At 41.1% G+C, this 23,896-nt stretch overlaps 1 protein-coding gene across 7 annotated transcripts in view; it reads right to left on the reverse strand.

The window, feature by feature from the left end:
- Nucleotides 1–23,896, reverse strand: part of SRPK2 (SRSF protein kinase 2) — a 281,731-nt gene that overhangs the window by 113,447 nt on the left and 144,388 nt on the right. For all 7 annotated transcript variants that reach the window (XM_073619642.1, XM_073619637.1, XM_073619641.1 and 4 more), the window contains 4 exons: nucleotides 10,596–10,704; nucleotides 9,310–9,397; nucleotides 5,468–5,555; nucleotides 3,116–3,222 (listed from right to left, as the gene is read on the reverse strand). In XM_073619642.1, the coding sequence (XP_073475743.1) occupies nucleotides 3,116–3,222; nucleotides 5,468–5,555; nucleotides 9,310–9,397; nucleotides 10,596–10,704 (392 nt within the window). The remainder of the gene's footprint in view (nucleotides 1–3,115; nucleotides 3,223–5,467; nucleotides 5,556–9,309; nucleotides 9,398–10,595; nucleotides 10,705–23,896) is intronic.

Raw genomic sequence — 23,896 nt, forward strand, 5'->3', positions numbered from 1 at the left:
TTGGTGAGATATCCCCCTTGAGACAGAGAAAGACAGAGGATAGAGATTCCCCAGTCCCTTTCTCTGCAGCCTCAGCTGCACTGAGAATGAATGGAGAGAAGATAGTGGCTCCTCTCCATTCATAAACTGAGACATCGTAATCACAGGAGATTAAAATGTTTTAGTTATATGAATGGACAGAGTCAGCTGACTCTGTCCATTCACAAAGGAAGGAGGAAGACACGGAGAGAGAGAGACAGCACAATGGAGAGGGACAGCGGAGGGGGACAGCGGAATGGAGGGGGCATGGAGGATGCGGTGACAGTCAGCAGTGATCGCGTGTGGGGGAGTTGCAAGCACCGATCACCGCTGTATGTCACTAAAGCAGCTGAAAGCCGCTGGGGGAGAAGCTTGTAACTCCCCCACGCGCCGATCACTGCTGACTCTCAAGGTATCAGGGGAAGCATCGGGAGCATTGCAAATGCTCGGTATCGGTGCCAATACTGATACTAGTATTGGGACAACCCTAATAGGTATAAGCATCAACCAATACACTCAAGCCTCTAGTATTTGTTTAGTTATGCTGTGCCTAGGCTTGTAGTTGTAGCTGTAGAAATGTTTTGTTGTGTACAGTTACTTGAAACTTAATAACAAATACCATGTTATTAGATTTTTACTCCAGGAGTAAATATTGAGTTTGGGAACTCTAGAGAAATGCTTAAGCATTACAATTTAACTCAACCAATTAGATTTTAATCTACTAAAATGTATTGGAGACTTTGGTCGACTAAAATACGACTAAAACAATTCAGATGGCTAAAAAAATCAACCAAAACTGAATTTTAGTCAAAAGACTCACTAAAACTAAATTGAAATTTGACATCAAAATGAACACTGTTCTCATAACCTTTTTAGGATGAATATATTTGAAAAAACGTTGGTAATTTATTTGCTGTAGCAAGCTGGTTCTCATATTCTATTTTGGAAACCCTGATAGCTCCCTTGCATTTCTTAAAACATTCCTTGCAGATCTGGAATACCGATGGTATCGCTTCTAACTTGTACTTTTTAAAGTTCTTTTTTTCTCTTTTTTTTTTAAACACTAGAATTTAGCCACATGGGTTTGAATTTTGTTCTCAACTGCCTGACAAAGGCTGTCATAGTTACAAAGGAATCTGCTTTGGTCAGATCGGCTGCTTGTTGAATGCCTGAGATAGAGCTAGAAGTAGATGCAGAGACCAGTGTTAAAATGGAGCCCTGCATCGATGAAAGGCAAACATTACGCTAAGCAGTGTGAGTGTTTAGCAGACCTTCAGTTCTTACCTACGTTTTGTCGCAATTCCAATGCACCTGGTTTCTGCAACTGCATGGGGTACTCATGAAGTATGGTATGGATGTGTAATAAGAGTGCCCGAAGAAAGATACACAGCAACTCAGGTGTCGCCCAACCTGTAGTGAAGTCTTTGTGGCAAAAGGGCAGGAGGAAGTGCCTGAGTACCTTATAAAGGCTCCGGGCCAAAGCAGTGATAAAAGTGTCACCAGTGGTGTTATGTAACACTGAGACATTCACCTGAGACAAAGCTCTGAATGGTTGAATTTTTACTGCTTTACTGCCATGTTTGAAACACCTGAAAAATGAATAAACGCAAACACATTTCAAGTTTCCTGATAGTTTTGCACAAATCAAATAATATTCACGGGACAATTAGGTGTACTAAATGTATTGGAGATATTGAGTCATACTTGCTGTAAAGCTACAGTATTGGTCTGATAACCAGGATGAACATGTCTTACCTTTCCATGTCACTGGTCACTAAATAGGTCCAGGCTTCGCCCATCATAGGAGTCTTTAGAACCTATGAACAAGGACCACGGTTTTGAACCTGTAAAGCACCCTGCAGCTAACTGCACTCGTTGCACTCAGTGCCAAGGTGAATGCCCAAGCAATATACAGTGTCTAAAGGGACATTATAGATTGACACACACATAGTGGGGTTCGGTTATGGTTCCCAAGGTTTTACCGAGGTTACACCAATTCAGATACACTGCTTCTATTCTTCTAGAGATGGCAGTTAAAAGTTGATTACCTCTTGGCGCCGGGTATAAGCAAATATGCAGCCACACTGAACTGGAGTTTTTTCCATGGGACCACATATTTATGTATCTCTTTGTGCTGGTAACATGCCGCACGGCACGCTCTCAGCGCAGAGACCAGGGTCTCACCGAGAGTCCCGGGCCCTTCGAACTTCCGATACTGGGTCACCTGATTGATCACTGTGATGGCCAATCAGAGGCTATCACAGCAGTCACTGTGAAGGCCACCCCCATGTTTTTTCTCTCTGTGAATGGAGGAGAGAGATACATTGCATCTCTCTCTGTCTTTGCAGACAGAATAAACAAATAAATGAATAAATAATAATTAAGAAAAAACAAAACCTAGATCATGGTTTGATCTTGGTTAGTGCCTGGTTTAGTGTTGGTTTGTTTTGTTTTTAATTAGTTTTAGTGTGTTTTGGTAGGATTAAAAAAAAAAAAAGTGCAAAATGCGCACTATTGTTTCTGGGCTGTACTGTGGGTACAAACAACAAACATACACACACGGTATTGCTGTGATCATCAGGAGCTGGAGAATTTATTTTAGGTTGTACTTTGGTGGAAGGTTATGGTAGTAGCAAGAAATAGAGATAAATTACAAAATAAAGGTTTTTGTTTTTTACCATTTTGGGCCAGCGTTCTTTTAATAACAAAGAAAAAAAAAATAAATCAGGAGATATCGATCATCTGGATGCACAAAGTAGTTGTGAGGATAAGCACAGTTTTATTAACACAGGTCAAAGTTGCAAAATTGTGCTTAGGCATTAAGATTTGTTTTACCCTTAGGCGCGAATGGGGTTAAAGAATCTGAAAAAAAAAATAAAGAAACCTGAGCACAAAAAACCTCTCCATAGTGCACAAGAGGTCCAGTACCTAAAGACACTAGCCAAAAAAATTCAGGACTCGTAGAGTGGGGTAGAGTTAGGAGCATGTTTTTTTACATAGGTCATTAATATGCTGATAAAGGGGGAGTGGGGAAAAGGGGAGGGGACCAGAGAAGGAAGATATAAGCAAATTAAACGTCAGCTTCAAAACAGCTTACCTGGTGAATAATGCTTTTTACGCAGCGAATGGGAAGACCCTGATAATTAGATTTTATTATCCATTTTAATAAGTGATGTCCAAGAACTTCAAACACCATACAGACATCTGGAAACCAAGTTAAGGCAATCAACCACACAAAATGTGCAGAAGTTGTACTTCTAACAAATCATTTTAGTTATGACAAAAAATAAATAACTTGCATGCATATACAAAAAATTAAAACATTAGAATCATTATAGTCTATGCACAGTTACCTGAAGAGTCTTCTGTACTAAAGGTCTGTAAGACCATGTTTAGGAGCCAGCCAACACCATGCCAATCAAACAGCAGTTTCCCTCACTTACAAGGTGCCCAGTATTAGCAAAGCTGACTGAAGAAGAGGAGAATTTACCACAGCAAATTTTACAGCATTAAAACGAACACCCACACAGCAGATAACAGTATAATTTTCCCGGTCTGAATAAAACAAGGTCATATAAAGCAACCATTCTCAATTTCTGCCTACACATAAGCTCAACATTTTGTAGATGTTCTTTTGAGGAAAGCAGCATTTACTGTGACTCTTTAGACTGAGGCGGAGGGTGATGTAGCACCTTTCGTCCTCTGATATGTCACGAAGGAACACAGAAGTAGTGGCTGCTGGGGGGGTTACAGAATTGTCAGATTGCAGGGGTGCTGGTCTATTAACCACTTCAGCCCCAGAAGGTTTTATGCCCTTAATGACCAGGCCATTTTTTGCGATACAGCACTGTGTCGCTTTAACTGACAATTGCACGGTTGTGCGACGTTGTGCCCAAAAAAATTAGGTCTTTTTTTTCCCCACAAATAGAGCTTTCTTTTGGTGGTATTTGATCACCTCTGCGGTTTTTATTTTTTGCGCTATAAACAAAAAAAAGACCAACAAATTTGAAAAAAAAAACAAACATTTTTTACTTTCTGCTAGAGAAAATTGAGTACTGTCCGTGATACTTTTTTTATTTGCACTAACATACAATTTTTCAGGACAAGCTTTCAGGGTATGTCCCCTTCTTCAAGGTCCAAGCAGTACTGATTCACAAATTTTTAAGCAGCATGTTAAAGAAAAAAAAAAAAAAAAGGGAAAACCAAACACATACAAATCAATGGTAATAAAGAGAGCAGCAGAGTTAGTGAGATAAGACAGAGGAGAGAGCTATAGAATGCAGGGGGGGGGGGGATACTAGTCACAGAGGGGTCGTAAAACTTTAGCATAATGTGTAAGGAAACCAATATCTAAATTCAGGCTGTTATTTTTTGTGTCAAAAAGAAGTATCATTCTAAGTTTCTGCTAGAATACATATCCAAAAAAAAATAAATCTAAAAAAAAAATGTATTTATCAGTTTAGGTCTTCTACATATTTTGTGAAAAAAGTGTATATTGATTGGTTTGCGCAAATGTTATCACATCTACAAACTATGGGAAAGATTTAACTACTTTTTTTTTTTAATGTTTTTACTGGTAATGGCAGCGATCTGCAATTTTTAGTGGGACTGGGGGATTGTGGCGGATAAATCTGACCTCAAGTGACATTTTTTGGGGACCAGTGACATTATTACATTGATCAGTGCTAAAATAAAGCACTGATTAATGACACTGGCAGGGAAGGAGTTAACACTAGGTAACTATGTTCCCTGCGTGCGTTCTAACTATGTGGGCACTGGGCTCACGAACACCACAGATCGCTGTTCCCGATCACTGGGATCAGCAGATCTCCATGATGTCTCCTGTCAGAATGGGGACCCGCCTTATTTACATAGGCAGATCCCCGTTCTGCCTCTGTGTACAACGATTGCGGGTCGCCGGCATACACAGCGTCCACGGCGTGTGCGCCCACAGTGTCACGGGTATGGCAGTTTGTGCTGTGTGTGTGTGTGTGTGTGTGTGTATGTGTATATATATATATATATATATATATATATATATATATATATATATATATATATATATATATATATATTACACATACACACACATACATACACACACACATATACAGTGGCTGTTTGGCAAGTGGTTAAAGAAAAGGAGGATTTGACTCGCCAGCTGCAAAACAGGTATGTAATCATCTTCTTTTACAGCCTGTCCATGTCTAGTTTTTTTCAATGTAGCAATAGGGTCGGTTCAAAGTAATCCTAAAGACATGACCTGTTATGGCATGATGTTCTCACTCATCATCTACCTCTAAACGTCTGCAAATCAGAAAATCCACATAAGCTAAAGGAGAAGCTAAAAGAATAGCTTGACATTTTTTTTTACTTTCTACCCTCCTAAAATAAAAGCAGGGTCAATCTTCAACATATGTAAACTGGTAATTTATGTATTAAAGGATACGAATACCATTCATTCCAGATATTTTAAAATCATCAATTAGCTGTACCACCATGTCTTTATTGGGGTCTCCAGGGTCACTTTCCCGTACCTTGTAAGAGACAAGAGCCATTATTTCTTAAAAAATAACATTAAAACATTCTCCTTAAAACAAAAAAACATTCTCCTCTAAAGAAGTATTGCATTAAGCTGTTTGAGAAAACTAGAAAATCATTCCATAGTTTAAATACTTGGTTTATGGATCATATTTACCCAAACCTGTGATATAAGGGATCCACTTAAAGGGGCTGTAAAGGTTCGTGTTTTTTCACCTTAATGCATCCTATGCATTAGGGAGAAAAAACACCTGGCAATGACGGGCCCCCCAAGCCCGTTTACCTGCTCGGCTCGTCTCCGGCGTCCTCTCCTCCACGGAGTCTCTGCGTTGATTGGATAGACTGATAGCAGTGCAGCCATTGGCTCCCGCTGCTGTCAATCAAATCCAATGACGCGGCCACCGGGAGGCGGGACCGAGACATACACACTGTGTCTATGGACGCAGAGTGTATTAGACAGGAGCGCGCCCGCAAGGTAACCCCCCTCGGGAGAGAGCTTCCCGAGGGGGTTAGCTATTGCGGGGAGGAGCCAAGAGAGCCGCCGTGGGACCCCAGAACAAGAGGATCAGGGCCACTCTGTGCAAAACGAGCTTCACAGTGGAGGTATGACATGTTTGTTATTTTTAAAAATAAAAAATGAACCTTTACAACCCCTTTAAAGCAGTATTAAACTCAAATTGCCAGTGTTTAGATGTGAATATATTAGTTTCCATTTTTAGTCTTTTTAGAAAAACAGCGTCTCTGTTGCTCCTTCACCCAGAGTGGGAGCTATCTAATACAAGGGGTGTGTTACCGGCCAGATTACCAGATGAAAACAAAGCGAAAAAAGTCTAAACAAAGAAAACCAACACAGCCACCAGATCTAATGATAGGTAAGCTACAATATATTCCATTTTTTATTTTGGATTTATTATCGCTTTAATATTCAGCAGTTCATACAGTGCCTTGACAAAGTATTCATACCCCTTGACATTTTCCACATTTTGTCATGTTACAACCAAAAACGCAAACGTATTTTATTGGGATTTTATGTGATAGACCAACACAAAGTGGCACATGATTGTGAAGTGGAAGGAAAATGATAAATGTTTTAAAATTTTTTTTTACAAATATTTGAAAAGTGTGGCGTGCATTTGTATTCAGCCCCCTTTACTCTGACACCCCTAACTAAAATCTAGTGGAACCAATTGCCTTCAGAAGTCACCTAATTAGTAAATAGGGTCCACCTGTGTGTAATTTAATCTCAGTTTATATACAGCTGTTCTGCGGAGCCCTCAGAGGTTTGTTAGAGAACCTTAGTGAACAAACAGGATCATGAAGGCCAAGGAACACACCAGACAAGTTGGGGAGAAGTTTAAAGCAGGGTTAGGTTATAAAAAAAAACATCCCAAGCTTTGAACATCTCACAGAGCACTGTTCAATCCATCATTCGAAAATGTTAAGAGTATGGCACCAACTGCTATCCTACCATGGCCATCCACCTAAACTGACAGGCCAGGCAAGGAGAGCATTAATCAGAGAAGCAGCCAATAGGCTCATGGTAATTCTGGAAGACCTGCAGAGATTCACAGCTCAGGTGGGAGAATCTGTCCACAGGACAACTATTAGCCGTGCACTCCACAAATCTGGCCTTTATGGAAGAGTGGCAAGAAGAAAGCCATTTTTGAAAGAAAGTCATAAGAAGTCCCATTTGCAGTTTGCGTGAAGCCATGTTGGGGACATAGCAAACGTGGAAGAAGGTGCTCTGGTCAGATGAGACCAAAATTTTACTTTTTGGCCTAAAATCAAAACGCTGTTTGGCAGAAAACTAACACTGCACACCATCTCCACAGTGCAACATGGTGGTGGCAGCATCATGTTGTGGGGATGATTTTCTTCAGCAGGGACATGAAAGCTGGTCAGGGTTGATGGAAAGATGGATGGAGCCAAATACAGAGCAATCTTAGAAGAAAACCTGTTAGAGTCTGCAAAAGACTTGAGACTGGGGAGGAGGTTCACTTTCAAGCAGGACAACGACCCAAAACATATAGCCAGCGCTACAATGGAATTGTTTAGATCAAAGCATATTCATGTATTAGAATGGCCCAGTCAAAGTCCAGACATAAATCTAATTAAGAAACAGTGGCAAGACTTGAAAATTGCTGTTTACAGGTGCTCTCCATCCAATCTGACAGAGCTTGAGCTATTTTGCAAGAAGAATGGGCAAAATTTTCACTCTCTAGATGTGCAAAGCTGGTAGAGACATCCCCAAAAAGACTTGCAGCTCTAATTGCAGCGAAAGGTGGTTCTACAAAGTATTGACTCAGGGGGGCTGAATACAAATGCACGCCACACTTTTCACATATTTGTAAGAAATTAGGAAAACCATTAATCATTTTCCTTACACTTCACAATGATGTGCCACTTTTTGTTGGTCTATTACATAAAATCCCAATAAAATTTTTGGTTGTAACATGACAAAATGTGGAAAATTTCAAGGGGTATGAATAATTTTTTTAAGGCACTGTTATATTGGGAGAAGGAGAAGCAGCACTAGAAGCCAGCCAATCAGGGATTTATTTCTTTGGACAGTGTTTTTTAGCCCAGCACTGAACACGATTGCAGAAGTTGAGAGCAGAGAGATGATCTCATCACTCTTCCACTGCTCCTTTACTGTCCAAACAAAAGCTGAGGAAAGAGGTGAATTAAATTGCAAAACTTTAGCAACCTTTTTCAAAGGGACACCTATCAGACAAGACATACAGTACATACAGGCATATATTTGAGGTTCTGATTTTTGTCTTAAGGTTTTAGGAGCATGCACCAACTATTGTGTTTTAAATTGGTTTGCACTGGTTTTAATATTCTTTAAATTTTCGCTCTTATATAAGCTATTTTTTTTTAGAATCGTATACAATTTAAATGGAAATCACCCACATTAAAAGAAACTATGTGCAAATTTAGGTCTATGAAGATAGACAAGATACCTTTGGTGTACACTGGTTTCATTGAACTTACAGGGTTAGTTTATTTTCACTAAAGCTGTTCTAGCCTGTATCCTCAACAAAAAGAGAACAGCTGATAGAGACCCCAAATGCTGTAAACTGCAGCCCCCTCAGAGGCATGCTAATGTTAACATCATCTGCTCTTGCTTTCTTTGTTGCTGTCTGGTGCATATGCCTGCATCTTTTAGAGAATTGGCTGCAGAATCTCTGAAAACACTTTAAAGACAGTTCATTATACTCTATGTGAGATATCAGTGAAACATCAGATATCTTTAATACAAACACTCTGAAATTGCAAGTTAAAAACAGCGTATGCATTGGTGTTTCTTGTGGCTTACTTAACAGGTTTTCCTGCCGCCAGCAGTTCTATACTTGCATTTTCCAGGCATCTTTAGAATGGGTCACATGATGTGCTGGGTCCCCTTCTCTTGTGCTGGGCTGTCCTCGATGCAGAGTCCAGAGCTGATGTCATGATGCTGCTAATATTACTGTGACGCAACTTTAAAGGCGGGTCATGACACCCTGCTCTCATAGAAGTGCCCTGAGTCTTCCAGGTTTATTCATGAAAAGCAGAAATTATTTACATTACATTTTTAAAAAACATTTTATGCCCACAGTTGGGTTTTAACCTACAATTTCAGAGTGTGTCCATAGTTTAAAAACAAGTATTTTATTTCTGCTTTAAGGCCTCAGTGTGTGCAAAGTTTAAAAACACCTATTTTGCCAACTCCCAGTCTTTGCAGCACTCTCACAGGATCTCACTTACACATCTGAGTAACTTTATTTCATCCAAAGCGGTCTCTGTGTAGTGTTGCGCACTTTTTACTACCTTCATTGCAACAAACCTCTTCCCCCTAGAAATGAAATAGAAAACAATTTATAATTCTTAAAATGCATAAAAATGTATGTATGTGTGTACATTTTAAATCTAAGGGAAAGGGAATACAGTAAAACCTTGGATTCAAAGTAACTTGGTTTGAGAGCAAATTTTTTTTTTTTTATAAATTTTGACTTGCTATATAAGCAATGTCATGATATACAAGTAGCGTCACATCACAATTGAGTATAAAAGAGAAGAGAGGCACCTCTAAGTATAGCAATATGGTTACATTTAATGAAGGTACAACATTTAGCAACTCACATGGCTGATGATTAAAACAGGCACATCTAAGTATGCAGGCATTCAGGGTAAAGCTGTCCACATAGACAGTGCTCCACACCGCCATCAATGTCATCCCTTCCACTCTGCGCTCCACGAACACTTCAAGCCTCGCTTTCAGATTGCTCTACTGCAGGGTAGTTTTCCCGGTCATGAACGCAGACTGACAGTGGTGAGCCGGTGGTGCAGAGGATGGTCAATGTGTACAGCTTTACTCTGGATGCCTGCATACTTGTGGATGCCTGCATAGATGTGGCTCTTTTAATCAACCATGTGAATTGCTAAATGTTGTACCTTCATTAAATGTAACCATATTGCTACACTTAGAGGTGCCTCTCTTCTCCTTTATACTCTGTAGATTCTGCTGGATTTTGCTTCTAATCACCTTGTGGAGGGTGCCATTTGTGGATGGACATTTTATGGTTACACAACCTATCACATTGCTATAATCATTTTTATATGGACTATAAAACTGAAAGACTTATGAATAAATGGTTGTGGAACTAATCATCTGAGCTTCCATTATTTCTTATGGGGAAATTTGCTTTGATATAAGAGTGCTTTGGCTTACAAGCATGTTTCCGAAACTAATTATGCTCGCAATCCAAGGTTTTGCTGTATCCGATATCGAAATAAACATATCAGCCATTGGCATTTGTTATAGTTCAGTACAAAGCAATATGTATATAACTCACTGAAACCTATTAGACTTCCTCAGAAAGTAACAGTGTGGAGTTCTACTGCAAAAAATCAATAACACCATCACAGCCAATGCAGCTAGCCAGTCTTCTTTACATAAGAACCAGCGTTGTTAGTAAAATAATTATTTTTCAAATGCACAATATTGAAATCTTATTAACATCAGCTGTATATTAAATTAAAATAAAGCTTACTGCATATCCCAACAAAGCCAAACAGTGGAGAAGTGACCCCATCCTAGCTTCCTGATTACATGGTACCGGCCATTAAACAGATCTCCGATTTTCACAGGATGGTAGCCACCTGAAGACCGAAACACAAAAAAGGAATTAATGCAAATCAATACAAAAGGCATACATTAGAGCTACATCACTAGTTGCTAGTGTTGATGCAGTAAAGCATGACCTGTGGTTTTGAGCACATTGCAAATGTGTGTGCCAGTGCCCTGCAGTGGCAATAAGCATAAACTGCTGTGGTATAAACGGTTTCACACAAAATATACATTTCCTATGCAATACCTATGTGATGGGAATTATATTAGGGCTGAAATAACTAATCAACATAATCGATTATGAAAATAGTTGTCAACTATTTTCAGAATAGATTAATTGGTCGGGCCGATTAGTTGGCTTGCATACAGAATGCTCTTTTTGTTTATATATCAGCAAATACAGTGCAGCACGCATACAGCTCAGTACACCATCAATACATGTCATTATACACAGTGCAGAAGACATACAGTGCCTTGCAAAAGTATTCACACCCCCCCCCCCCTTGGCTTTTTACCTATTTTGTTACATTACAGCCTTTAGTTCAATGTTTTTTTAATCTGAATTATATGTGATAGATCAGAACACAATAGTCTAAGTTGGTGAAGTAAAATTAGAAAGAAATATATACATAAAACTATTTTTCAGAAATAAAAAACTGATAATTGGCATGTGCGTATGTATTCACCCCCTTTGTTACAAAGCCCAAAAAAAAACTCTGGCACAACCAATTACCTTCAGAAGTCACATAATTAGAGAAATGATGTCCACCTGTGTGCAATCTGTCACATGTTCTGTCATTACATATACACACCTTTTTGAAAGGCCCCAGAGGCTGCAACACCTAAGCAAGAGGCACCACTAACCAAACACTGCCATGAAGACCAAGGAACTCTCCAAACAAGTAAGGAACAATGTTGTTGTTGAGAAGTACAAGTCAGGGTTAGGTTCTAAAAAAAAAAACATTCAAATCTTTGATGATCCCTAGGAGCACCATCAAATCTATCATAACCAAATGGAAAGAACATGGTACAACAGCAAACCTGTCAAGAGACGGCCGCACACCAAAACTCACGGACCGGGCAAGGAGAGCATTAATCAGAGAGGCAGCACAGAGACCTAAGCCGTACGCTCCACAGAGTTGGGCTTTATGGCAGAGTGGCCAGAAGAAAGCCATTACTTTCAGCAAAAAACAAAATGGCACGTTTTGTGTTTGCGAAAAGGCATGTGGGAGACTACCAAAATATATGGAAGAAGGTGCTCTGGTCTGATGAGACTAAAATTGAACTTTTTGGCCAGCAAAGAAAATGCTATGTCTGGCGCAAACCCAACACATCACATCACCCAAAGAACACAATCCCTACAGTGAAACATGGTGGTGGCAGCATCATGCTGTGGGGATGTTTTTCAGCAGTCGGGACTGGGAAACTGGTCAGAGTTGAGGGAAAGATGGATGGCGCTAAATACAGGGATATTCTAGAGCAAAACCTGTACCACTCTGTGTGTGATTTGAGGCTAGGACGGAGGTTCACCTTCCAGAAGGACAATGACCCCAAACACACTGCTAAAGCAACACTTGGGTGGTTTAAGGAGAAACATGTAAATATGTTGGAATGGCCTACTCAAAGTCCAGACCTCAATCCAATAGAAAATCTGTAGTCAGACTTAAAGATTGCTGTTCACGAGCGCAAACCATCCAACTTGAAGGAGCTGGAACAGTTTTGCAAGGAGGAATGGGCAAAAATCCCAGTGGTAAGATGTGGCAAGCTCATAGAGACTTATCCAACGCAACTTGGAGCTATGATAGCCGCCAAAGGTGGCTCTACAAAGTATTAACTTTGGGGGGGGGGGGGGGGGTGAATAGTTATGCACATTGACTTTTTCTGTTATTTTGTCCTATTTGTTGTTTGCTTCACAATAAAAAAAAAAATCTTCAAAGTTGTGGGAATGTTCTGTAAATGAAATGATGCAAATCCTCAAACAATCCATGGTAATTCCAGGTTGTGAGGCAACAAAACACAAAAAATGCCAACGGGGGGGGTTGCAAGGCACTGTACAGTTCAGTAAACTGTCCATACATGTCAGTAAATCACTGATTTACTAGGACCCCATACACACTATTAGATTTTCTGCAGATTTTTGTCTTCAGATTTTTCCAAAACCATGTAATAAGAGGTCAAACCTTAAGAGTTTCAATTTGTATGCAATCAGGCAGGCCCTTGCACTACATTGTTTTGCTAAATCTGAAGAAAAAAATCTGCAGAAAATCTAATAGTGTGTATGGGGCTTTAAACTGGAGAGTGCATAATCTGGTGAGCTGTGCGTGGTAGCCATTTAGCTTCTAACTTCAGCTTGTTCGATTAAGCGTTGACAATAAAACCTGGAAGCCGATTGGTTTCTATGCACAGCTGCACCAGATTTTGCACTCTCCAGTTTTAGTAAATCAATTCCCAAGTGCTGAAATTCTGTGAAGGTGTGAGGAGCAATGCCTTGTGGCACAGTCCTGGGCAGGAGAAGGAAGTGAGCGATTCTAAAAAGGCAGTTTTTTTTTTTTTTTAACCTTGCTATAGGGGGGGACTCTAATGTACTTTACGGCAGGGGTAGGCAAACTTAAATAGGTGGAGATCTACCTGAGCAACATGGGAGAAGTCAAAGATCACCGGGCACAGTGTCGCCTCCTCTCACACCTGATTTAAAACTCTAATTGCCGCACTACCGTGTCGCAATCGTGTTGCCCTGCACAGCAATCATGGATTTAAATCAGGCAGTGATGAGGCAACAAATCGCCTCCTCAACACCTGTCAACACACATTCGTATCGCTTTTCAGAGGAGCAGCCATGCCTGCTGCACTTGTGAATGAACCCTTAGTTTCATTTTGCAGCAGCACCCTTAGGGCTCGTTCACACGTAAAGATGGGGGGTGGTAAAACAGCAGATATAAGTCTATGGCTAAGCGCAGCAAACCTGCAGGTACACTGCATCCACGGCGTGGGTAAATAGCAGCACATCAGTGTGAAAGCACATACTATTATACCCAGTGTATTGCTTCACACTGACCTGAAAATCTCTTCTTTCCTGCTGCTGGCACCACTCAGCTTATGGGGCTCTTGTTCCCTACTAGAGCTCCAACTTTACAAGTAGTCCCTCTGCATTGCACTCTGATGCTCTGGAATGGTGGGTCAGCAAGCCCAGACCGCGATCTACCAGTCACATGTCTGCGATCTACAGGTTGCTGACCCCCCCCGCTTTACGGCATGCTATAAAAGGCACTGAAGACAGGAGCCTGCCGCTCCAGAGTGGACCCCAGAAGAGGAGAACCAGGTATGCTCTGTGCAAAACCAATTGCACAGAGCAGGCAAGTATGACAAGTTTGTTAAAAAAAAAAAAAAAATCCAACGTTTACAATCACTTTAAGGGCTCTGTGCAAGTAAGATCAGCATCTGAACCCAAAGAAGCTGGAGGCTGATGGAGTTTAGGTAATAGGCATGACAATTAACGTGGTTGTAAAAGCACAAGTTTTTTACCTTCATGCATTCTATGCCAGAAGGTAAAAAAACTTCTGTGCGCAGTAGCCCCCCAAGTACTTACCTAATTCCCCTCTCAATCCAGCGAAATCCACAAGAGCCTTGGCTCTCTGAGGACTTGCACTCCTGATTGGCTTTTGGCATGTTTGTCATTATAGAAAAAAATGTAATCTTTAGTATTACTTTAACTTTAAAGTAAAAGTTTACCAGTATTGTGCATTATATTTAACCACTTCATTACCGGCGTATAGTAAAATGACGTCCACAGATGGGATCTCCCATCCTGGGTGGACGTCATATGACGGCCTGGGCTTCCCGGCCATCTAGGGGGCGCGCGCCTCCCGCGTTGCTCGGGACCCGATGTGTGTGCCCGGCGGCCGCGATGTCCGCCGGGCACCCGCGATTGCCGGTTAACCGGGTAGGACCGTGGATCTGTGTGTGTAAACACACAGATCCACGTCCTGTCAGTTGAGAGGAGACCGATCTGTGTTCCCAGTACAGAGGAACACCGATCAGTCTCCTCCCCTTGCGAGTCCCCTCCCCCTACAGTTATAATCACTCCCCTAGGAAACATTTAACCCCTCGTCTCCCCCTAGTGGTTAACCCCTTCCCTGCCTGTCACATTTATACAGTAATCAATGCAATTTTATAGCATTGATCGCTGTATAAATGTGAATGGTGCCAAAAATGTGTCAAAAGTGTCCGCCATAATGTCGCAGTCACGAAAAAAATCGCGATCGCCGCTATTACTAGTAAAAAAAATAAATAATTTTTTTTTTTAAATGCCAAAAATCTATCCCGTATTTTGTAGACGCTATAACTTTTGCGCAAACCAATCAATATACGCTTATTGCGATTTTTTTTTACCAGAAATATGTAGAAGAATACGTATCGGCCGAAACTGAGGAAAAAAATAGTTTTTTTTAAAAAAATTGGGATATTTATTATAGCAAAAAGTAAAAAATATTGTGTTTTTTAAAAAATAGTCGCTCTTCTTTTGTTTATAGCGCAAAAAATAAAAACCGCAGAGGTGATCAAATACCACCAAAAGCTCTATTTTTGGGGAAAAAAGAACGTCAATTTTGTTTGGGTACAACGTCGCACGACCGCGCAATTGTCGTTTAAAGTGCGACAGCGCTGAAAACTAAAAATTGGTCTGGGAAGGAAGGGGGTGAAAATGCCCTGTATTGAAGCGGTTAAAATGATTATATCCATAAAAAAAAAAAAAAAGAAGAATCTCATGCCTTTAGTACTACTTTTAATATAAAATTTATTTAAACATAAGAAAAGTCTTTGTACATTTAATGAATGGACAAATGTTGTTCTAAAATTTTACTTGCTTTTAACATTCAATTTTAAAATCAATGTAATTTCTGAACGAAAACCACATACACTGTCCGAAAATCTGTTCGATTGAGAGATTTTCTATTCTGTTCCTTCAACTTTTTTCATCAATATGACCTCCACTAACAGTTAGAAAACTGAACTAACATTCTTAAAATGAAAATTTTCGTACGAAAAATTTGTTTATATATGGCCAGTATAAGTGACAACAGGCGCAGGTAGTTTGTATCAAGCTACCTGCATATAACAAGGAAGTCTTGTCACGAAAATTATTATATTACAGTTCTGTCTGGAAATCTGCAAAACAGTGTTTAGGTCTTTTTAGATAAAAGTGTGTGTGTGTGTGTATATAATATATATACAGTGGGGACGGAAAGTATTCAGACCCCCTTAAATGTTTCACTCTTTGTTATATTGCAGCCATTTGCTAAAATCATTTAAGTTCATTTTTTTCCTCATTAATGTACACACAGCACCCAATATTGACAGAAAAACACAGAATTGTTGACATTTTTGCAGAGAAAGAAAAACTGAAATATCACATGGTCCTAAGTATTCAGACCCTTTGCTCAGTATTTAGTAGAAGCACCCTTTTGATCTAATACAGCCATGAGTCTTTTTGGGAAAGATGCAACAAGTTTTTCACACCTGGATTTGGGTATCCTCTGCCATTCCTCCTTGCAGATCCTCTCCAGTTCTGTCAGGTTGGATGGTAAACGTTGGTGGACAGCCATTTTTAGGTCTCTCCAGAGATGCTCAATTGGGTTTAATTCAGGGCTCTGGCTGGGCCATTCAAAAACAGTCACGGAATTGTTGTGAAGCCACTTATTCATTATTTTAGCTTTGGGTCATTGTCTTGTTGGAAGGTAAACCTTCGGCCCAGTCTGAGGTCCTGAGCACTCTGGAGAAGGTTTTTGTCCAGGATATCCCTGTACTTGGCCGCATTCATCTTTCCCTCGATTGAAACCAGTCGTCCTGTCCCTGCAGCTGAAAAACACCCCCACAGCATGATGCTGCCACCACCATGCTTCACTATGGGGACTGTATTGGACAGGTGATGAGCAGTGCTTGGTTTTCTCCACACATACCGCTTAGAATTAAGGCCAAAAAGTTCTATCTTGGTCTCATCAGACCAAAGAATTATATTTCTCACCATCTTAGAATCCTTCAGGTGTTTTTTAGCGAACTCCATGCAGGCTTTCATGTGTCTTGCACTGAGGAGAGGCTTCCGTTGGGCCACTCTGCCATAAAGCTCCGACTGGTGGAGGGCTGCAGTGATGGTTGACTTTCTAAAACTTTCTCCCATCTCCCGACTGCATCTCTGGAGCTCAGCCACAGTGATCTTTGGGGTCTTCTTTACATCTCTCACCAAGGCTCTTCTCCCCCGATAGCTCAGTTTGGCCAGACGGCCAGATCTAGGAAGGGTTCTGGTCGTCCCAAATGTCTTCCATTTAGGGATTGTGGAGGCCACTGTGCTCTTAGGAACCTTAAGTGTAGCAGAATTTTTTTTGTAACTTTGGCCAGATCTGTGCCTTGCCAAAATTCTGTCTGCCACTTCAGGCAGTTTCTTTGACCTCATGATTCTCATTTGCTCTGACATGCACTGTGAGCTGTAAGGTCTTATATAGACAGGTGTGTGGCTTTCCCAATCAAGTCCAATCAGTATAATCAAACACAGCTGGACTCAAATGAAGGTGTAGAACCATCTCAAGGATGATCAGAAGAAATGGACAGCACCTGAGTGAAATATATGAGTGTCACAGCAAAGGGTCTGAATACTTAGGACCATGTGATATTTCAGTTTTTCTTTTTTAATAAATCTGCAAAAATGTCAACAATTCTGTGTTTTTCTGTCACTATGGGGTGCTGTGTGTACATTAATGAGGAAAAAAAATGAACTTAAATGATTTTAGCAAATGGCTGCAATATAACAAAGAGTGAAACATTTAAGGGGGTCTGAATACTTTCCATCCCCACTGTATATTCTACCATCTGTCTTATTCTCAGAGTGGATTAGATATTTTGTTACCCAACCATATAACTGGTTATTTATATTTACGACTACACATTCCAGAATAATTTGTCTTTTTTTAAACTTTACTTATTAACTAAATTATACAACAATCTTTTTAAAAAAATCTTAAAGTTTTTATCTGAAACAATAATTGGCCAACTAATTGATTATGAAAATAATGGTTAGTTGCAGCCCTAAATTATATTAATACAAACTTTATAAAGATTTTCATGAAGCTTCCCAGCTTTCATGCTGAACTCCAGACACAAAAGCTTTCATTTGTATTTATTCCTTAAAGTGGTTGTAAACCCTTTACAACCACTTTAACCTACAGGTAAGCCTAGATTAAGGCTTGCCTGTAGGTGCTTGAAATATCTCCCAGACCTGCACGGTCTAGGAGATATTTGCAAATCGCCATAGGGCGATTTCTTCTGCACATGTGCCTGAGTTAGGAAGGGCACGCTCCGGCGCATGTGTAAAGACGGCTCCCGCGCGCATGTGCGGGAGTGACACAGAGCCGGAGTTCGCGGCCCCGGAAGGAAGAGGGGTTTAGAATGGACGCTCGCTACTAGTGAGGAAGACGGGACATTGCGGGCTTCTCCTGCAGGTAAGTGTCACATAATGGGTTACTATGCAATGCATAGTAGCCTATTATGGTTTACCTTTGCAGGGGAAAAAAGAGGAAGTAACACCCATCAGGGTTTACTTCCTCTTTAATGTGTGCACCAAATACACTTGTAAACCCAGTATATACTTTGTAAAAGCGCTGGTGACATCATCACTGTGCTGTATGGCCAAATGAACATTCAATACAGGATATGTATGCCATTCATCTGATTAATAAGCCTCGATTCACACTATGAACTGCATGTGAATCGCACAACATTCCTGTTCAATTCACATGCGATTCAGTGTGGTGTGATTTGAGCCCATTCATTTTGAATGGGCTCAAATTGCACCGCATCAAAGTTGTGCACGCACCAATTTTGGAACTGCGCCGGAACCAGGTCGCAGGATCACTCTGCTGTGGGCTAACGCACTGTGTTTCCAACCTGCGCTTGGGGTGTCATTAGGACAGGAATTGAAGGGCATCCCACTAACAGGACAGAAAAATAATCTGACAAGGGTTTTAAACCTTCCTTACTGTTTGGATTAAAAAAAAGTTAGACTATAGAGGGAGAGACATCATTTTGCCCCTATACAAATCATCCAAGACCTCATCTGGAATATGCAGCTCAGGTTTGGTCACTAGTTCAAAAAAAAGGCTAAATAAAAGAGAACTGGAGATGGTGTCAAGAAGGGTAACCAAACTGATAAGAAGCATGGAGGTGCTCAGCTATGAAAAATTGACTGAACTGAATGTATTCTCACAGGAGAAAAGATGATTAAGGGGGATATATAATTACATAGGTGGTCCATATAGTGAACTTTGCGTAGAGCTATTCACTTTCAGGTCATTACAAAAACGACAAGTAGGCAATCTTTACTTCTGGAAGAAAAGAGATTTAACCTCCCACATAAGGAAAGACACAGTAAGAGCTTTAAAAATGTGGAACAGACTCCCTCAAGAGCTACTAGGGCTAGCCAGCGACGTAGATCGTAAAAAAGAAAAAAAAGAAGGAAGAGCTGGATGCATTCCTAAATGCACAAAATATAATTGTATATTAACATTTATAGGTGGTAACACCAGGACACTATATAAACATAGTACTATGGGTACACACCAGGACATTTCAAGCAGGGAATATCCGACTGCCTCCTAGGGGATCAAGAAGGAATTATTTTTCCCGCACCAGAGCAAATTGCATCATACTTAAAAAATGTTTTGCCTTCCTGTGGATCAACTGCGGGTGTAGGATTGCATTTATGTGGATGTTTTCTATTTGTTGTTTTTTTTTCTGTTGGTTGAACTGGTGTACTTGTATCTTTTTGCACATGGGCTAACTAATATATATAATGGATTCTCCTAAATTAGACTGGAAATATACTTTAGAGTGGACATTCAACCTCCAAATCATCTAAAGGCTCTGTCCATGGCCTCTTCCGCTTCTGGTATTAATGAGGTCCTTCCTTTTGGCTCTTTAATTTTTTTGTTTTACACTTTAGGTCTGGCGCCTCTCACCAACAGCCATCCTCGCCTAGGCAAGAATAACATGTAATAAACAGCAAAGTGCAGCGCTAATAACATATGTGAAAAGTTAAAATTGAGTTCCACCAAGTGACATGTAAAACAATTAGTGAAAAAACATATTACAAATAACAAATGAAACTAAAATCACAAATGTATGTGAAAAAAAGTCCAAAAATTCTTGATAAGTCCACAAATAAAGTAAATAAATGAAGAACACCCATCCAAGAGAGGTTTGTGACAAAAGGTGCCTAGATATGGTCCACCAAAACGTGTGTGAGTAGAGTCTGCTTACCAGACGGCGATGACTGCTATTATGGCAGTCTCGCCCAGCATAGGGATTATGGTCTCCCAAAACCCAAGGTACAATACGGGATCGGTAGTTCTAACACTCCATCAGACCGAAAATACAAAAGAGAACACCTCCATAGCGCAACATTGTATGATATAAAAATTTAATAGTAAACAAGGAGTCACACTTACAATATTGCAGAAGATATGCAGCATGTGGAAAAAACAAGCAGAGCGGCGGCGTCCTAATACTGGCCCTTTAAAAAAAAAAAAAAATACAAAAAAAGGGCCTTAAGTGCAATGTGTTCAGACGCCGGACACAGTGCGACACTGGACACAGTGCACTTTTGGGAAGCGCCACGTCTATGCAATCACAAGATTGCAGACGTGGCGCTTCATTTGTGGGCGTTTAGCCCGCCTTGTGGCCCTTTCCGAAGCGCCGAGTAGCTTCCGCCTGGTGCTTGTAGTAATATATTACTCTGGCCGGGCAGTTTGATTGACATCTCAGATTGATGTCACTTCCTGTTTTCATTCTCCTATTGCGCCCGGGAGAAAGGAAACAGGAAGTACTATGAGAGGAACGGACGGACCTCTCCATCCCCGCTGGGGAAGAGGACACCGCAGGACAAGAGAGGACACCACACAGCAAGGTAAGTAGTACCGCTGTGCTCCCGGGGGGGTTCGATGTGCCACAGGCAAGGCTGCATTTGGGGGACACGGGCGGCTGCATTCGGGGGACACGGGCGGCTGCATTCAGGGGGACACGGGCGGCTGCATTCAGGGGGACACGGGCGGCTGCATTCGGGGGACACGGGAGGCTGCATTCGGGGGACACGGGAGGCTGCATTTGGGGGACACGGGAGGCTGCATTTGGGGGACACGGGAGGCTGCATTTGGTGTGACACAGGCTGCGGGTATGGATAGACTCCGCTGGGGACACCTGATGGCATCTGGTGGCAGGCGACGTGGCAGGTGACACACTCGGGGCTCCCACTGATTCTGCATTATGGTGAGTTGAATTATTTCATTTTATATTACAATGTAATGATAGAAATAATGCGCTTCAATCATCCTGACACCATAACAACCATGGTGCCGAGATGATTGAAGTGCTAACACCAGGTGTTTGGAATATCTTTATCTGCTGATTGTTAAACTTTCTAGAATACACATTTCTATTGTTGTGTAGGATCTGGGCCTGCTGTCCCTCCATCCCTCTCTCTCCATCCCTCGTTCATCTCAGACGCTAACCACACCACCTTAGAGCCACGCCCACTATTTTATTGAAACCACGCCCATTTTCACGAGGTGGGAGGGGTCAAAAAGGAAAAAACTTCACCAGCCGCCACTTGGCATGAACCTGGACTCAGGGCAGAATAAGTGCGCAGGCGCCATGTAGAGCTGACGATCAGCTGTTGAACTTCGGAGACTTTCGGCGTCTCGTTTGTCCTTCGTATTGCGCCTGCGCAGTACAAGGCGGACACTATCCGATGGGAGACAGTATTCAACAAGACCATGGCATTCAAACAAGCTCATCCAGGCTGGCAGAAGCAAATCAGAAGACAGAAGGTAGAAACTCTGCCATCCAGCCACTATACAGATAGGTGAAGATTCCGACTCCTGACTACACTCCTATGACTATAACTTTTCTACAGACTAAATAATATACATTGATTTAGGTGGTTATAACCAAAGAAATGTAGCAGAATACATTTTGGCCTAAATTTATGAAGAAAGATTATTTGCAAAATGTTATAACAGAAACAGAGAAAAACTTGTTTTTTCAAGATTTTTAGACTTTTTTTTTAGTTATTTAGCAAAAAATAAAAATAAAAACTGCAGTGATTAAATACCACAGAAGGAAAGCTTCATTTGTGCAAAAAAAAAAAAATGATAAAAGTTTCATATGGGTACAGTGTTGCATGACCACGCAATTTTCATTCAAAGTGTGACAGGGCTGAAAGCTGAAAATTGGCCTGGGCAGGAAAAGGGAGTAAGTGTCCGGTGTTGAAGTGGTTAAATATGGAAAACACTACACATTCTTTTAAAAATATCATCATATCGCTTTAATGAAATTTAAACAGACCTAAAAAAAAGCCAAAAAACTTTGCCAACTGCCATGCCTGATTTAGTTTAAAAGCTAAACTCTATGAAGAAAAGAAAAACATAATACATTCCAGTTATGTATTTCATCAATAACAAATTGTTTTCTTCTCCCTCAGAGGATGTGCATGGTCACAGGTTCCAGGAGGCAGACTCAGAGTTCCAGGAAGTAAAGGGAGAGGTGGGGCGGTGACGTCAAGCTCTCTACCTCGTCCAATCAGAGAACACTATGCATTCAATAAGAAATCAGAAAGCATTCTCCGAATGGTTCTGCTGCTGAGTGGCTGACCTTGTGTTCTGAATGTGCAGCCTCTCTTCAGAGGACCCAGAGATCACTGGAGCAGAGGTGTCTATTGCAATACTTTCCAGCTTCCAAAGGGGAATTGGCCAACGGTAGGATATATGCATTGTTACATAGGTACAAGCTGCACCAACATACACATGAATAAAATATCTACACCTGGAATTCTTCTTTAAAACAAAAGTACAGGGCAGAGGACTTGTATTCTTAGACCATGGGATGCCCCAAGCAATAAACTGTGGGGTGGGTAACAACATCAACAGAACGGACAACTGTGTTCACAAAAAAACAAGGATCTGGAGAACATGTGAACAGAGGACCAGTTGAGTACCTTGCAAATCTGGGAAGCAGATGCTTGATGCTGAAAAGCCCAAAAAACAAAAACAGAACTGGTGGCATGAGCTTTGATAGGGAAAGGGGGGAGCTTTTCCCTAAAATTGTAAAAGTTGTCTAATTCACTGGGCAATGGAGTGAGCGGCAAGATGTCATGTTGAGGACTTGAGGGAGGACAAAAAGGACTTTGGCAAACAGAGGTCGTGGCTGGCAGGTAGACTCTGACATCTAAACTATTTAAAGAAATTTGCTTGGTGTGTTCTGGGGAAAAAAAAAAAAAATCACAGGAAGAAACAAATCCTTCTCCAGGTGTAAGGAAAAGACCACCTTGGATAATAGGGAAAGTTTTGGTCCCAAAAGAAAGAAGAAAATATACAATTAAAAGCTCCATACAAAAAGGCCTGTCATACATGTGAGGTCTTCCAAGGTGATATCTCCAATTACGTCAATTAAGTACAGAGAGCACCAGGTTTAGATCCCAATGGGATAAAGGAGGTTGAATTGAGAGTAACACCTTGTAAAAAGGTCGTGTTAAACTGTGAAGCAAGAGGTTTTTGGAAAAAGATGAATAGGGCGAGGAGACCCGTCCCTTAGGCTGGGTTCACACTATTGCAAATTGGATGCGGTGCCGAACATTTGAAAACATGTTTTTCAATGGGTAAGATTCACATGTGTGAGTTGCATCCGCACTTCGCATTGCACAAAATTGGTGTGCGTTTTCTACGCAGTACGGTGCAAATTGCAGGCACATTATTGTCAATGGGAACCCATCTGATTCGTAGATGTGTTCCGTTCTAAAACACAACTAAGGGAGGCGTATGCTGCGTGCGTGGGTGTTAGCGGTACTGGCGCTAATCTGACGCTGCCTGGGGCGACGCATATCACCGCCGGGCGATCAGGGGGCTAAACCTTTATTCGGTAATAAACGGCGGGTGCCCTGACACTATAAAAAAATAAACGAACTAACCAGCGTCACCCGTAACACTTATACGGTGATCAGTGGTGAAAGGGTTAACTAGGGGGCAATCAAGGGGTTAAAACATTTATTAGTATATGGGGGTCCCTGACGCTATAAAACGCTGACGGCGAACCTAAATATTTACCTCCCTAACTAGCGTCACCAGCGACACTAATACAGCGATCAGAAAAATGATCGCTTAGTGACACTGATGACAGGGGGTGATCAAG

This window comes from Aquarana catesbeiana, linkage group LG03 (genome assembly GCF_042186555.1).
Source record: "Aquarana catesbeiana isolate 2022-GZ linkage group LG03, ASM4218655v1, whole genome shotgun sequence".
Lineage (NCBI taxonomy): Eukaryota > Metazoa > Chordata > Amphibia > Anura > Ranidae > Aquarana > Aquarana catesbeiana.